Here is an 18314-nt window from a genome sequence, read left to right as displayed (position 1 = left end):
TTTCCATATTAAAGAAATAGTCACAGCCAGTGTGTTGTTCAAATATAACTAGTGTTTTATCTTTCAAATTGTTACCTATATTTCAAACTTTTTTCTTGAATTAGTTGTATTATTTTTTTTTTAATTTTTTTTTTTAACTGTAGTGGACACAATACCTTTATCTTGTTTTTTTTTAAAGTGGTGCTGAGGATTGAACCCAGGGCCTCACACATGCTAGGCATGAACGCTACCACTGAGCCACAACCCCAGCCCTATATTTGACTTTTGATAAACCCTTTAGCAAATATTTTTAAAGAAAAGAGTAGGGTATGATCAAATAATAAAAATTGAATATCAAATCAGTTCACATATCAGTTTCTCCTTTATGCATTATTTGTCATCATCATCTTTAAATAACAAGCTTATTGTATATTCCCACTCTTTTGTTCCATAATTATACTTCATTTATAGCACTTATTTATTTTGGCTTTGTCATGGCTATATTTTTTACATCTGTCCTCTCCAGTGGATAGAAATTCAGTGGAATGTGATGAAGGTTTAGAGTGGTGAATGCTTTCTCTGCCTCTTCTAGCTTGGTGACCAAAACAACCTGCAAGAAATGTAGGTTGATTGAGGTTCATCAAAGTTATGTAGGTGAAACAAAAGGATGACATTTCACCCAAACCACCTGCAGAGGGGAAGACAGTGAAGAATGTTTTCCTTCTGATGGAGATTGGCAGAAAAAGAAGTCTCCTCTGCATAATAATGAAGGCCAGGGTGGGAGAAAATACAAGTCCAGAATTTCATGGTATCTTTACCATTCCATCAAATCTTACTTCTCTTTTGAATCACAGCTTATATATTATTTCTAAATGATGTATTTAATGATTATTCTAGCCATCAGGTATCTATAACTGTAATAGTACTTATTGTTTGAAACTTTTCATACTTTGCTACATACTTAACTTTATAAATATATAGTTATATGTATATATATGTGTGTGTTAAAAGTGAAGTGAGAATTATGATTACTATTCATCTATATACATCTTCCCTCTTGAAATTTCTGTAAGAATAAAATGTTTTATACATTTGTTCTGTTTTTTTGTCTAGTAGAGTATCTCACATACTTAAGCATTTTATCCAAGTTCTGGTAATTTATTAATTTTGAAAGAATACCAAAGATTTGGAATTGAGTATAACATTAATTATTTATTCATTCAATAGAAATTTCTTGAATACATACTTTATACAAGACACTGTTAGTATTGGGAATACAACATCTTGGGAAAATGGAATAATTACTTTCTAATCAAAAGAGCAGAGTGAAACTGAAAAATAAAAAAAAAAAACAACTTTTTAAATTAAATCTTGCTTTAATAAATTTAAATAGTATGTGCCAGAGGCAGTGCAGTACAATGATTGAGGATATGGATTTGATAATTAAGGAATCATGCCTTTGAGTTGTGTGATTCACCATGAGTGAATTGTGAAATTTAATATATATTCATTCTATAGGATTAAATGAGATAATGTATAAAAATGCTTACCATGGGGTCTGGAACATAGAAGTTCTTTAATTATTTTTTAAATTGACTACTTTGAGGGGAAGTAGACCTCCATTTTCCAAGAAATTATTTTCTGATAACCTTGCATCTACTTTTATGCAAATAGTTTTTCAAATAAGCATCATTAGAGTATATGGGAATAGGATATATAGGACATAGCCTTTCCAACAAAACATTCTGTTATTTAATGATATTACAAACTTTATTTAACTTTATCTCAGGAGATAAATTTTAGTAGCCATTTATATATCAGTAGAAGGTTGATTCCCAAAGATAAATTGATCTGGGTCAGAAAAAAAATGTTTCTTATATATTTATTTGTATAATAATTTTATGTCTGAATTTTTCTTTTGAAATAAAGAGTGATATATCTACTCTTCCCCTCCCTACTTGTTTTTCATTGTTATTAGGCTATTCATTCAATTGATTGGCATCATGAGGGCAAACAGTTCATGTGCAGCCATTCAGATGGTAGCTTGACTTTATGGAACCTAAAAAGTCCAAGTCGCCCTTTCCAGACCACAGTTCCACATGGTAAGATGTTTGCTTTCAAAATAAACAAACACTGGACATACAGTGCCTTGAGTTGAAATTGAAAGGGTGGGTGGTATTGTGTGTTTGGTAGGAAAAGGTAATTGGTTCTGTATCTCTCTATATTTCCTATAGATCCCCACATAACATGCCCCAACTTTCTGTATTTCACTCTAACCCACATTTATACTTTGTGAGTCATACTTACATATTGGCCCAATGAAAAATTCAATAATGAATGATTGACATATCTCAGAAGAAATAATGCAGGAAATAAGGCCAGTTTTAAGGGTTGAAGAGAAAGTGAGAGAATGGCACTATATAGATCTGACTTTCAGACTTAATCCATATAATACTTTGTTCTGTATCAATTTCTAGATTCTTGCCCTTATTTCTCTCCCTGCCATTTGATTTCACTAAATTATGAGGACTGTGGTTTTAGATACAGGTTTTATTTATTTCATTATTTTTCATATGGAAAAGGGTATTTAAATCATAAGAAAATATTTATATTGGTGTGTACCTGAGTAGAATTAAAAAATTCAGATGTCTCAATATCAATAATTTGAATGACCAAATTATTTCAGATAATATTGGTGATGTTCTGAAATCTATGTCTACCTCACACGATTGGTTATTTGTAAGCATAGAAAGATCAAAACCTAACAGATAATCAAACACATTCTATTGTGAAGTTTCTGAGTATTTATTATTATACCCCATTTATAAAATGTTTTTTATAATAGGTGATCCATAGGTCATATTATTTCATATTCCGTTCATCTGCCGTTTTTTGTACCATAGTTGCAGACTCTATATGCAAAGTCTTAAATTATTGCCACGTTTAACCTGCTTTACTTAGAGATTACATTACATTTTTACACTTACTTAAAAATGCTTTATTTAGAGACTGATGTTAAGGAAACCTCCGATAGGTATTTGCTCTACATCCAACTTAGAATTAACTTATTTGCTTCTATGATACCTCCATATTCCCTTAACCCCTGTCCCCCAAATTCTCATATCTTTTATATGTAAAAAAGTATTAGGATGTATTCATTTTCTGTTTAATTCTATATATTATCAAAATTTGACTTCTATTATTTCTTTTTGGGTGATTGAATACTTGATACTTTTATGTTTACCATGTGTGAGGGTGGAGGCTCAGACCCTGGAAGCAGATTCAGGATCTCACTGGTTGAGAAGGTGCAATATGCAGTTGGGATAATAGACATGCTTTATTTGGAGGCCCCTGGCCAGCCACCAGCTCCCAGCCAGTTCTATTTGCCCTGAGTCCTTTCCATAGCCTGCATAGGCAATAGGTTAAATCAGTGCACATGTGTTCACAAGCAGATGTTTATGATGTTGACTACATATGCTGAATCAGTGTTTATGACCTTGACTACACATTAAAAACCCATCAGAATCCTCAGGAAGGGAGCCTAACTTTAGCCCTTTGGGGCCTTCCCTATACCATATCGATGTTTATTAATTTGTGTTATCTATAATTCTGCTTTCCTATTGAAATAGATAAAGTTCTTTTCACAGGTTGTTGAAATCATCAACATCTATATCTTTAATAATAAATAAGATTAAATTCTGCTCCCTCATGTTACATAATTTGAGTTTTAGTGATTTTAACATACAAACATCCATTGTCATATCTATCTACATTCTTTAGATTCACTTTATTCTTTTTTGTTTCAGCCACTTTTATTTTCTAAAATAAAAATATTCTCTAAATGTCATTTTTGTTTTATCCTATGAATTTTGATATGTAATTTCATTGATGTATAATTTTTATTAATATTAAATTTGTATTTCTAATTCCATTGTCACATGAGTTATTTATGTTCCATATTTCTAATCTTTAAAAAATTATGGATTCTCATATAGTTAGAGAATATGTCATGATTTTTTCCTTTTTCTTTTTAGTTATACATGACATAGAATATATTTTGGCAGAATATACATACATAAAGTATAACTTATTCTATTAGGTTCCCACTCTTGTGATTGTACATAATGTGGAGTTACCCTGGTCATATATACAAATAAAAAGGCTAGGAAAGTTATGACCTGTTAATTCTGCTGTCCCCTACACTATTCCTTCTCTCCATTACCACCTGTCCAGTCCAATCTATTTCTATTACTCCCCTCCTCAACCTCCCTCATTGTGGGTTAGCATCCATGAATCAGAGAACATTTCACTTTTGGTTTTGGGGGTTTGACTTATTTCACTTAGCATTATATTCTCCAGTTCCATACATTTTCCAGCAAATGCCATTATTTCATTCATGGATGAGCAACATTTCATTGTTTATAAATACCGCATTTTCTTTATCCATTCATCCATTGTTGGTTCCATAGCTTCGCTATTGTGAGTTGAGCTGCTATAAACATGTATGTGTCTGCATCACTGTCGTATGCCATTTTTAAGTCCTTTGGGTATAGAACAAGGAGTGGGAAAACTAGGTCAAATGGTGGTTCCATTCCAGGTTTTCTAAGGAATCTCTGTACTGCTTTCCATAGTGGTTGTAGTAATTTGCAGTTCCATCAACAATGTATACCGTTTTCCCTATATTTTCACCAATATTTATAGCTGTCATTCTGACTAGAGTGACATGGAATCTCAGTGTAGTTTTAATTTGCATTTCTCTAATTGCTAGAGATGTTGAACATTTTTTAACATTTTTTTGACCATTCATATTTCTTCTTCTGTGAAGTGTTTGTTCAGTTCCTTTGCCCATTTATTGATTGGGTTATTTATTTTTCTGGTGTTAAGTGTTTTGAGTTTTCTGAAAATTAATGTCTTATTTGAGGTACTGGTGGTAAAGATTTTCTCTGATCACATTCTTGATGGTTTCCTTTGCTTTGAAGAAGCTTTTCAGTTTGATACCATCCATTTATTGATTCTTGACTCTATGTCTTGTGGTTTAGGAGACTTGTTGAGGAATTCGGTTCCTAAGCTGACATGTTAGAGAGTTGGACCTACTTTTTCTTCTAGTAAGTGAAGGGTCTCTGGTTTAATGCTTTGGTCCTTGATCCACTTAGAATTGAGTTTTCTACAGGGTGAGATGTAGGCGTTCAATTTCATTCTATTATATATGGATTTCCAGTTTACCCATCACCATTCGTTGAAGGTCTATCTTTTCTCCAGTGTATGTTTATGGCGCCTTTGTCTAGGATGAGGTAACTGTGTTTTATGGGTGTGTATCTGTGTCTTCTCTTCTGTTCCATTGGCCTTCATGTCTGTTTTTGTGCCAATTCCATGCTGTTTTTGTTACTATAGCTTGGTAGTATAATTTAAAGTCTGGTGTTGTGATGCCTCCTGCATCAGTTTTTGCACTAAGGATTGCTTTGGCTATTCTAGGCCTCCTATTTTTCCAAATGAATTTCATGATTACTTTTTTTTATTTCTGTGAAGAACATCATTGGAATTGTACTAGGAATTGCATTAAATCTGTATAATGCTTTTGGTAGTACAGCCATTTTGATAATATTAATTCCACCTTTCCAGGAACATGGGAGATTTTTCCATTTTCTGAGGTCTTCTTTGATTTGTTTCTTTAATTTTCTGTAATTGTCATTGTAGAGGTCTTTAACCTCTTTTGTTAGATTGATTTCCAAAGATTTTTATTTATTTTTTGAGGCTATTGGGAATGGGATAGTTTTCCTGATTTCTCTTTCAGATATATCATCGGTGTGTAGAAACGCAATTGATTTATTGGTGTTGATTTTAAACCCTGCCACTTTGCTGAATTTGTTTATGAGTTCTAGGAGCTTTCTAGTAGAGTTTTGTGGGTCTTCTAAATATAGAATCATGTGATTGGAAAATAGGGATCGTTTGAACTCTTCTTTTCCCGTTCTTATCCCTTTAATTTCTTTGTTATCTGATTGCTCTGACTGGGTTTCGAAGACTATGTTGAATAGGAGTGGTGAAAGTTGGCATCCCTGTCTTGTTCCAGTTTTTAGGGGGAATGCTTTGAGTTTTTTTCCATTTAGAATGATGTTGACCTTGGGTTTAGTGTATATAGCTTTTACAATGTTGAGGTACGTTCCTATAAATCCTAGCTTTTCTAGTTTTTTGAGCATGAGTGGATGCAATTTGCCAGTATTTTATTGAGAATTTTCTATCAGTGTTCATGGGGGATATTGGTCCAAAGTTTTCTTTGCTTGATGTGCCTTTGTCTGGTTTTGGTATCAGGGTGATACTAACTTCATAGAATGAGTTTGGAAGGGTTCCCTCCATTTTTAGTTCATGGAATAATTTGAGGAGGATTGGTGTAAGTTCTTTGAAGGTATTATAGAAGTCAGCTGAGAATCCATCTGGTCTTGGGCTTTTCTTTGTTGTTAGGCTTCTGATGACGTCTTCATTTTCATTGCTTGAAATTGATGTGCTTAAATTTTCTGTGTCCCCTTGATTCAGTTTGGGAAGTTCGTATGTCACTAGAAATTTGTTGATGTCTTTTGAGATTTTCTATTTTATTGAGTATAGATTTTCAAAGTAGCTTGTGATTACCATTTCTATTTAAGTGGTGTCCATGGTGATATTTCCTTTTGCATCTCTAATATTAGTAATTTGGATAATCTCTCTTTTTGTTTGTTAGCTTGACTAAGGGTTTAGCATCTTATTTTTTCAAAGAACCAACTTTTTGTTTTTTTTCATTTCACTTTCATTAGTTTTGGCTCCAATTTTTGTTATTTCCTACTTTTGGTGCTGTTTTGTTCTTTTTTTCCTAAGGTTTTGAGTTGTAAAGTTAGGTTATTTGATGATTTTCTGTTTTTTAATGAATGAGCTCAGTGCAATGAACTTTTCCTCTTAGAAATGCCTTCATAGTGTCCTGAAGATTTTGATATATTGTTTCACTATTCTCATTTACCTCTAAGTATTTTTTTATTTCATCCCTGATTTCTTCAGCTATCCTTTGGTCATTCAGTAGTGTACTGTTTAGTCTCCAGGTGTGAGAGTAGTTTCCATTCTCATTTTATCATTAATTTCTAATTTCATTCCATCTCGATCTAATAGAATGCAAGGTATTATCTCCATTTTTTTTGTACTTACTAAGAGTTGCTTTGTAGACTAAGATGTGGTCTATTCTAGAGAAAGTTCCATGTCCTGCTGAAAAGAAAGTGTATTCATTCATTGATGAATGAAATATTCTATGTATGTCTGAAGTCTAAATTATTGATTGTGTTTTTTAGTTCTGTGACTTCTATATTTAGCTTTTTATTTGAAGATCTATCTATTGGTGAGAGAGGTGTGTTGAAATCACGCAGTATTATTGAGTTGTGATCTATTTGAGTCTTTAGATTATGCAGGATTTGTTTAATGTATATAGATGCTCCATTGTTTGGACGTAAATATTTAAGATTGCTATGTCTTCTTGATGTATAGTTCCTTTAAGCAGTATGAAATGGCCTTCTTTGTCCATTCTTATTAATTTTGACTCAAAGTCCACTTTATCAGATATGAAGATAGAAACCCATGCTTGTTTGAGAATTCCATGTGAATGCTCTTTTGCCATCCTTTTTCGTTCAATTTGTGCATGTCTTTGCCTATGAGGTGAGTCTCTTGGAGGCAGCATATTGATGGGTATTGTTTTCCAATCCAGTCTGCCAGTCTATGTATTTTGATTGATGAGTTTAGGCCACTTACATTCAATATTATTATTGAGAAATACTCTTTTTTTTAAAATTTATTTTTATTGTAAACAAATGGGATACATCTAGTTTCTCTATATGAAGTAGAGGCATACCATTTGTGTAATCATACATTTACATAGGTAATGGCGTTTGATTCATTCTGTTATTTTTTCCTTCCCCCCACCCCTCTTTTCCTTCTATACAGCCCCTCTTTCCTCCATTCTTGTCTCCCTCCCACCCCCCATTTTGTGTCATCATCCACTTATCAGCAATATCATTCGTCCTTTGGTTTTTTGAGATTGGCTTATCTCACTTAGCATGATATTCTCCAGCTTCTTCCATTTGCCTGCAAATGCCATAATTTTATTATTCTTTATGGCTGAATAATATTCCATTGTATATATATACCAGTTTCTTTATCCGTTCCTCAATCGAAGGGCATCTAGGTTGGTTCCACAATCTGGCTATTGTGAATTGAGCAGCTATGAACATTGATGTGGCTACATCACTGTAGTATGCTGATTTTAAGTCCTTTGGGTATAGGCCGAGGAGTGGGATAGCTGGGTCAAATGGTGGTTCCATTCCAAGTTTTCTAAGGAATCTCCACACTGCTTTCCAGAGTGGCTGCACTAATTTGCAACTCCACCAGCAATGTATGTGTATACTTTTTTCCCTACATCCTCGCCAACACCTGTTGTTACTTGTATTCTTGATAATTGCCATTCTAATTGGGGTGAGATGGAATCTTAGGGTAGTTTTGATTTGCATTTCGCTTATTACTAGAGATGTTGAACATTTTTTCATGTATCTGTTGATTGCTTATACATCTTCTGTGAAGTGTCTGTTCATTTCCTTAGCCCATTTGTTGATTGGGTTATTTGTATTCTTGGTGTAGAGTTCTTTATATATTCTGGAAATTAGTGCTCTGTCTATAGAAGAAAAAGTAGGTCCAAATCTTGAACATATGGCTTAGGATCAGACTTCCTTAACAGGACTCCCATAGCACAAGAAATAAAAGCAAGAATCAATAACTGGGATAGATTCAAACTAAAAAGCTTTCTCTCAGCAAAGGAAGCTATCAACAATGTGAAGAGAGAGCCTACAGAGAATGGGAGAAAATCTTTGAGAAATATTCTTAATGTCATTTTGGGTTATTTCTGTTTTTTGATCTAAAGTAACTTCTGTTTTTTCTTTTATCTTATTTTTTAATTTACTATACTCCTAGTGTAGTTCCTCCCTGTGCTGGATTTCATTTTTATTTTTGATTTCTTCATGAAATATTCTGTTGAGAATGTTTTATGGTATAGGCTTTTTGGTTGTGAATTCTTTTAACTTTTGTTTATCATGTAAGGGTTTTACTGCAGTGTCAAATCTGAAGCTTTGTTTTACAGGGTGTAGTATTCTTGGATGACATCTATTTTCTTTCAGAGCTTGGTAAATATTGTTCTAAGACTTCCTCATATTAAGGGTCTGGGTTGAGAAATCTGAAATGCGAATTGCTTTCCCTCTAAACATGTCTTGAATTTTTTCTGTGGTCACTTTTAAGATTGTATTCTTATTCTCTATATGTGTATGTATGTCTTATTCTCTATTAAGGTATCTTAATAATAATATGCCTTGATGTGGGTCTGTTGTAATTTTGTATATTTGGGGTCCTATAAGCTTCCAGTATTTGATTTTCCATTTCATTGTTAAGGTTTGGGACATTTTCTGACATTATTTCATTGAAATGATTATGCGTTCCTTCGGTTTGTATCTCTGAGCCTTTGTCTATCTCTGTAAATCTTAAGTTTGGTCTTTTTACGTAATCCCATATTCCCTGGAAGTTCTGTTCAAATCTCTTAACGTTTTTCTGCTTGCTTGACTTTGTTTTCAAGGTAATATAATTTGTCTTCACTGCCTGAGACTCTGTCTTCCAAGTGGTTTGGTCTGTTGCCGATACTTTCCAAAGAATTTTTTATTTTGATTTATTGATTCCTTCATTTATGAAGGAATTATGTTTTTTTTTATTTCCAGAATCTCTCTATTGAAGTGATCTTCTGCAACCTATATTTGCTTTCTTATATCATCCTTTACGTTGCAAGTCAGTTCAACTATGTACATTCTGTATTCCTTCTCTGACATTTCTTCCACTGTGGTGTCCATGGATTGTTTCCATGTATTTTGCTTTGTTGGAGGAGATTAGTTCCCTTGCTTTTTCATGTTGTTTGTATGTCTACTTATCTAACAGATGATTTTGAGGCAGTAGGATTTCAACCTTCTGTATTTATAGTGTTCTTGAAGGTTACTTGTACTTGAAGTTTAGGGGGAGACAGATAATAACCACAACTGATGCAAAAAATTTACAGTATTAAACAAAATAGCTCTTGCAATGAAGTCTACATTGTTGGTCATTATAATACTGAGAATTGATATTGATTTTTGCCCAGGATGAAAACAGTAAGTTTACATAAAGGTTTACAATTTCACATGGTGACCAGGCATATAATAGAAGTGATGTAGGTGTGATGATTAAGAGGGAGGAGGTGTAAAGATAGAGGTAAAAGATTAAAGAAAAGGTGGAAGAGAGAGCATGAGAGTTTGGCTGTTAGCAGAGGAAAAGAAAGAGTCAAGGGAAATTAACAAGAAAGAAAAAAGTAATAAAAATAAAAAGATAAAAAATAGAAAAGTTTTAAAAAATTAAAAGAAAAAATACAGAAAAGAAATAAAAGATTACAAGAACAAAATCAATATACACTAATCAAACATCTTAGTCTTCAAATTATTGTTTTATGAATAATTCCAGTCTTCAAATAAAATGATAGAAATAAGAAACAAAATAGGATATATGAGTATGCATACACTTCCTGTTAATGATAGAGTTCTTTAAGAGGAAAGGAAGAAGAAATGGGACAGTAGAAAAGGGTTTATTGATCCTAGAGGTGGGTGAGATGTATGCAGAGGCAACAAAGGATGTATTTTTAAGAGGTGAGAACATAAAAGAAAGAAACAAAAAACAATAATTAAAGATAACAAAATAGAAGTAATAGAGTTGAAGGAAGAGTGAATGTAGTAGAGTACCTTTTGGCAGGAAGAAAGACAAGTAAAAACAAAGGAAAAAATTGTGAAATAATCAATAGGAAGTTAATCAAATTTATATAAATCGAATGACTTAACCTTCAAAAATATAAAAAAAGTTGAAGAAAGAAAAAAACCAAAAAAAATTAAAAAATGAAGAGCACAAAATAGAAGAAAAATTTTAGAAACCTATGAAGCAAATACTAAAAACTAAAAGAAAAGAAACAAAATAGTATATGTACAAATGTGCAAATGTCCATTTGTCAATTAGTACACATTCATAAAACAAAACAAAAGTAAAAACAAAATAGCAAAATGGCGTATGAATTTTATATTTATTTATTTATTCATTTATTTATTTATTTTGTTAGCTCTCTTGTCAAACTGCCTTTCAGTTCCTCAAAGACCCTTCCCAAGGGGATGGTGTGAGAAGTGTGGATGTTGGCAGTTTGATTACCTGAGTTATATCTTTGAGATCTGTGCCATGTGTTTTGCCAGCAAATCTCTCCAAGGAGGGGATTTGGTCTAGTTTTTCCCCAGGTGTTTTTTGTGACAGGGTTTTCCAATGTTAATGAATCAATATGCTTGTGGGTCTGTATCCCACAGCACACTGCAGAGCACCACCTGTGGGAAGAGGGAGTTGGTCCTTTTAAGAGTTCCATTTTGTGGGGATACTGAGTGTTTTGGAGGACTTCTCAAGGGGGATTTTCGGGCATTGAACTCAGACACTCTATTCCATTCAGTTTCTCCCTGTCACTGGTTCTTTTGGCTCTTGGCTACCGGGTCAGTGGTGGTGGTGAGGGGGAGCCCGAGCTTCTGCTGGCCTCTCTGATCTGCATTACCCCTTGACAGGGCTGATTCAGAGCACTGAGATTTTCTGTTTTCTCCATCCAGCCCAGTTATATATGTGTGTGTGTGTGTGTGTCCCAACTCCTCTGCTAACTTATTCAGTGGGAGGGGGACAAGGCTTTCTCTGGCCTTTCTGAATCTGTTTTACCCCCAGGTAAAGCAGTTTGGGAGCAGTGAACTTTGTCTGTTTCTCTGCCCCACCCCGTTCCTCTTCTCCCTGCTAGTGGTCTGGTTTTCTGCTTTTTGGGAGAAGGGGCCAAGAGCTCTTTCTTTAGCTTGATCTGTAATGCCCCCAGGCAAAAAGGCCTCTGCACCAGAAAATCTCCCAGCCAGAGATTCTCCTAATTCTCTAGGGTCACTTTAGATCTCGGGGGTTGGTGTCTGGTGGATTCATGTGCTGGTTTTGGTCTGGAATTCCCAGATCTAAGCATCCTGAATTTCCACCACTTTTACTCAGAGGTATTTGAGTCTGTGTTCACTGTGTACAGCTGGTTGACTGTGTCTTTTCACATACCAGTTTATTTTACTTGACTGAATAGCTTCTGGGTTTGCCCAGGGTGCTCTGCACCTCAGATCCTAGGGTTCCCCACACCAAATATTCTAGCACTTGTAGATGTTTTCAGATCTTGTATCCTCTCCCCCCAAACCTGCTCCTGCTTGCAGCTCAGCTCCTAGCCTTCTCTAGTGTACTCCAACTTTTCCAGTGTTCAAGACTTTCTGTTTTGAGTAGTGGAGTGTTTTTTATCCCCCTTTCACTCACCTCCTGGAGAAGTAATTTCCTCGAAGTTTGTATCCTGAGTCATGGAACTGTGAGAACACCACTTCCCACTAATCTGCCATCCTGTCATAATATTAATTCTACAAAATTTACTGAGATTTGTTTTATAATTAGTACATAGACAGTTACCATAACATTACAAATGTGCTTAAGAAGAATATAAATTTCTTAACTGTTATATAAAGGTTAAATTTGAAATTGTATTTTGCATGGTTTAAATCTTTGCCAAATTTTAGTTTTGTATTTAAATTTTAAGGGAGGTGAGTTAAAATTCTCTTATAATATATTTTCTCATGTAATTTTCTTCATTTATGCTTATTTTTAAAAAAAATCTAACAGGTAAAGTTAGTTGATGGCATTTGTCAGATTGTGATTTACTGATGGTTTTCTAGTGCTATCAATTGCTGAGACTCTGGTATTAAAATTTCCTAATATTATTGCAGAATTGCCTATTTCTAACTTGAATTGTACCTTTTTTGATTCATATATTTTGAAGTCTTGTTATTAGGCTTTTTTTAGGTCTCCTGCTAGAGGGCATGTAGTTGAATTTTCTGCTTTTACCCAGTCTTAGTGCTAGAATGTTTACTCTGTTAATATGTGATTACTAATAGAGTTGAATTTAGGCCTACCAATTTATTACTTGTTTTCTGTTGGTTCTTTCCTACTGATTTTGTTTTGGTTTTCTCCTTTTCTGCTTTCTTTTGGATTACTTGAATATTTTTATTAGAATTTCATTATAATTTATATATAAGCATTTTATCTTCACTTTTTTTAATTGCTTGCTCCCAGAATTAAAGATATGATTTCTTAAATATTCAAAATGTGTTAGAGCTGATACTGGAACACTTAATGAAAATATAGAACTCTTGTAACCATATAGTTCTATTTATCCTTCCCCCAATAACCTTAATGCTCTAGCTTCCATACATTACACCTAAATACATTGTTATAATTTGTGCATTAGTCATGTGCATTTTCAATTATAGGAAAAACAGCCTTTTAATTTTCATTTGTTCTGAAAAATTACTTAGCATTTCATATAGATGTGGTAGAAACAAATTCACTTAGCTTCCTTAATCTGAAAATTGCCTGTTCTCTTCCTTCATTCTCGAAGCCTGTTTTTGCTAGATTTACATTTTTGAACTGACTGTCTTTCTGTGTGTATCTGTTTTGCATTGTTTTTAAAGTGATAAACACTATAAAGACCTTTCCACCATTTTCTAGCTTCCATGTTTTCTGAATGAAGAGTCTTAAGTGGTTTTAATTTTGCTTTCTTTGTATATGTCATTTTTCCTCCATTGTCAAACAACTTTTTATATTTTTTTAATCTTCAACAGTTTACCTGTACTATACCTAGGACTTGGTTTCTGCAAATTTACTTTGTTAAGGGTTCTACTGAGCTCCTTAAATCTGTAATTTTATATCCTACAAAAAGATGAGGAACTTTTCAGCTACTTATCTCTTCAAATATGTTTTTCTGCTTCATGCTCTTTGTGGAATATCAGTCTGCTCTCTGTAGAATTTCTGGTGTTACTATACATTTCTGGCACTTATTTATTTATTTTGTTATTTTTTCCTTTGAATTTTAGATTGCATAATTAGCTCTTTTGATGAATCATTAACTGCAGTTTTCCTCTGACATCTGTACTGTGCTATTAAGCCTGTTATTTTTTTTACTTCTGATAATATTCCCATTTAATACTTTTTGCATTGTCTATTTCTCTGCTAATATTTCCTTTTTTATTAGTTTTGAACATTTTACTTTCCTGAATGCATTGAAATTAGATTGACTATCTTTATCTGATAATACCAACATCTGCTTTACCTTGAAGTTGATCTCTATTCATAAGAATGTCTAACATGTTCCTGTCTTTCCATATCTAATAGTTTGGATTTTAACTTATATAATAAAGATATTATGTTGTATGTACTCTAGAAAACCTTTTTTTTGCATCCCTTCTTTTTTATTGTATCTACTAAACTGAGAAACCATATGTAGAAGTATTGCATAATTTTCCTAGAAATCAAAAAGTTGTCTCCTGAAAATATATACTTTGTCTGAAGCTCATGATTAGATAAGGGTGGGCTAATTAGGAGAATGACTAAAGCTAATGAGGTTGGGTTAGCATATGTTTGACTTGAATTTGCCACTGTAATAACATTGCTCTTGGAGACATTGCTGCAGACATTGATGTTCTTTCACAACAAACTGTAATAGTTTCACATATGTATTCTTCAATCACAGTGCCCACACACACACACACACACACACACATACACACACACATACCACATTTCTACAAATACAGTATTAAATCTAATCTTATAAAAATGCTTGTTATAAAATTATTGCTCAGAAATGGGAAAGGGGTGTGTCCACAAGGACTACTTTTATTGAATATTTTCCTGGAAATACTAGCCAATGTATGATTGGACTTGAAAATGAAATATGATATTTATACACTTAGAATGAGTGTATAAATTTATTACACTTATAATATAAATAACTGCTTTTTAGTGTAATTGTACAACTAAAAAAAGAATTAGGAAATTACATATAACTTTAGAATTCTATATGTAAAACAAATAAAATCTAATAGATGATAAATAACAGAACTACAAATAGTAGTTTATTTTTATTAGAGTATCATATCATTATATATTTTAGCTGGGTTCATCCCAACAAAATCATACATGCATGGAATTCAGTTTCAGTTATGATATCTCCTTTTTCTCGTCTTCTCCCTGCTTCTCCTTCAATACTATTAGACTTCTTTCACTCATATATTTATTTTTTATTGGTTCTTTTTACTTATACATAAAGGTAAAATTCCCTGTGGTACATTTATATATACACAAAGCATTATCTTTTAAAAAATTCTGCGTTTTCTCGCCTTTTCTGTTCCTCCTCTTAGCCCCTAGATCTTCTTCTACCCTTTTGATCTTCCCTATGGCTGCACGTCCTGCGTGGGTGAGGAAAAGGGTTCCTGTCTGAGGGATTGGCTGGCTGTGAACTAATCGCTAAGAAATTTATTTATCATCAAGACAAACAGGAGACAGAATTATCTTTAGAATGGGGACTGATGGGTTGAGCTATTCATAAGGGTCTGACTCTAACAAAATGGAGGAGCCAAGGTTTTCTTTATTTATAGTGTTACAGATCAAAGGGGGAGGGGAGGAGCTTCTTCATGAGAAACAGATGGGGTGGAGCTAAGGAAGCTGTTTTGCTCTTGGGGGTCATTGGCACATCCAGGGCCTGCAAATTCTGGAGATGAACCAACTGCACAGAAACCACATACTCCAGGCAGTCTTGAACAATTTCTCATAATTGTCAATTCCTGAGAGGCAGATTTCCATGTCTAATAACTCAACCAAGCCTGTTTTTATTTGCTGGCTATGGATGGCACCCTGCACTTACCCATATCTTCATAATCTAACCACCTCCTTTCTTTTATTTTACTTAAGTTCCACATATGATAGAAAACATTCTACCTTTAAATTTCTGAGTCTGGCTTATTTCACTTAACACTGTGTTCTCTGTTTCATCCATTTATGAACAAATATCATAATTTCATTTTTCATTATGACCAAGTAGAGCTCCATTGTGCTTATATACTAGTTTCTTAATGCATTTGTCTATTGATAAGCAAATGTGTTGATTCCATAATTCATAATTTCATAGTTTTTGATTTGTGCTGTTCAACATTGAAGTGGCTATATCCTTACAGTTTGCTGATTTTAGATCTTTTGGATATATACCAAGGAGTGGGATAGCTGGGTCATGGAGTGGTTCTATTTCTAGTTTTTTGAGGGAATTCCATAGTGCTTTCCAGAGTGACTGTAGTAGTCTGTAGTCCCACCAATGGACAAGTGTTACCTTTCCCCGCCCACATCCTCACCAGCATTTATTATTGTTTGTATTCTTGATAATTGCCATTCTGATTGGAGTGAGATGAAATCTTAGTGTAATTTTGATTTTCATTTCCCTGATAGCTAGAGATATTGAGCATTTTTTCATATATTTGTTGGCTATTTGTGTTTCTTCTTTTGAAAAGTTTTTGCTTTATTCTTTTATGCATTTATGGATTGGTTTATTTGGTTTTGTTGTTGTTGTTTTGGTGTTAACCTGTTTGAGTTCTTTCTATATTGTGGATATTAATCCCCTGTTGGAGCGATAGCTGACATAAGAGTTTCTCCCATTCTGTATGAATTCTCTTCATACTCTTAATCATTTTCCTTGTTGTGCAGAAGTATAAAACAGTTTTAAGTAACAGCACTCATAGAATATATGGGGGAAAACCTCAAAGTAAATATGAAGTATTATTTCTACTAAGAAACATAAAAAGCAAATCTTGAGTAAATGAAAACATACTCTATATGTACATATGCACATTCAATATTATAAAAATATTACCTATAAATTTTTTTTTCCCCAGGGAAAATTATAGTGATCTTTTTAATGAGATGAGCTAATATGTAGCAAAAATAAATTTGAAAATAGGCAGATTATTCAAATAAAGAGCAATGGTCAATTATAGGTAGTTTAGAGAGTTACTTTGAACAATTCTTACTAAAATGACTAGAATGCTGAATGTTCTTAAACTTTTTTTTCTTTTTTTGAAGAAAACACTCCCATTCATGATAGCTATGTTAAACACCATGAAATCCCTACAAATAAACTTAACCAAGGGAATGAATGACCTCTACAATTAAAATTCAGAATATTGAATAAAGTAATAGAAGAAACATAGACAAAATGGAATGACCTCCGATGTTCATAGATTGCAAGAATCAATATTGTTAAAATGTTCATACAACTCAAAGTAATTTACAGATTGAATTAAATCCCCATCAAAATACTAATAACATGCTTCTCAGAAATGGAAAAAAAAAATTCTAAAATTTGTATGGAAGGACAAAACACCCCAAATAACTAAAGCAATGTTGAACAAAAGGAACAACTATCCAGAGGTGTTGCAACATCTGATCTCAAGACATATTTTAGAGCTAAAGTAACCAACACAGCATGGTACTGGCTTAAAAACTAAAACATTGATCTGTGGAACAGAATATGGAAATCTTGGAAATAAGTCCACATATCTACATGCAACCGATTCCCAGCAAAGGTGCAAAACAAACAACATGATGGAAAAAGGACAGCCTATTCAATGAATAGTGCTAGAGAAATGGGATATCCATATGCAGAAGAATGAAATTTGACCCCTCTCTCACCATATGCAATAATCAATTCACAAGGGATCAAAGACTTAAATGTAAGAACTGAAACTATGAAATTACATTAACATAGGCAATGATTTTTAAAAATAGTACCCCCAAAGTGAAGGAAACAAAAGCAAAAATAGACAAATGGGATTGCATCAGATTAAGAAGCTATTGTGTAGTGAACCAAATTATAACAGAGTGGAGAAAGAACCTACCTACAGAATGGTAGAAAATACTTGCAGACTATTAATATGACAGGAGATTAATACCCAGAATTCATAAAAAATTCAACAACAGATAACTGAGAAATCTAATTATTAAAAAATGGGCAAATTATCTGAATTGATATTTCTCAAAAGAAGAAATAAAAAATAGTTTGGTTATCAATGTACCAAAAAGTTCAACATTACTAGTTATCAGGGAAATGCAAATTAAAGCCACAATGAGATATCTCACCCCTGTCAGAATGAGTATTACCAAAAAAGCAAAAAATAACACATTAGAATGTGGCAAAAGGGAAATTCTTGTCTACTACTAGTAGAAATGTAAATTAGGATAACCATTGTGGTAAACAGCAGATAGGTTCCTCAGAAACCTAAAAATAGACCTACATGTGATCCAGTTATCCAGCTTCTGAGTGTATATTCAAAGGAAATGAAATCAGTCTATCAAAGAGATACCTG

General features: G+C 33.3%; 1 protein-coding gene across 11 annotated transcripts in view; it reads left to right on the top strand.

The window, feature by feature from the left end:
• The window catches only part of Stxbp5l (syntaxin binding protein 5L), a 424978-nt gene that overhangs the window by 218832 nt on the left and 187832 nt on the right, over positions 1-18314 (top strand). For all 11 annotated transcript variants that reach the window (XM_047563364.1, XM_047563362.1, XM_047563358.1 and 8 more), the window contains exon 9: positions 1958-2081. In XM_047563364.1, coding sequence (XP_047419320.1) covers positions 1958-2081 — 124 coding nt within the window. The remainder of the gene's footprint in view (positions 1-1957; positions 2082-18314) is intronic.

The sequence above is a fragment of the Sciurus carolinensis genome, chromosome 9 (assembly GCF_902686445.1).
Source record: "Sciurus carolinensis chromosome 9, mSciCar1.2, whole genome shotgun sequence".
Classification (NCBI taxonomy): domain Eukaryota; kingdom Metazoa; phylum Chordata; class Mammalia; order Rodentia; family Sciuridae; genus Sciurus; species Sciurus carolinensis.
Note: the sequence above shows the minus strand (reverse complement) of the source record. Positions and strands in the feature narration are given on the sequence as shown.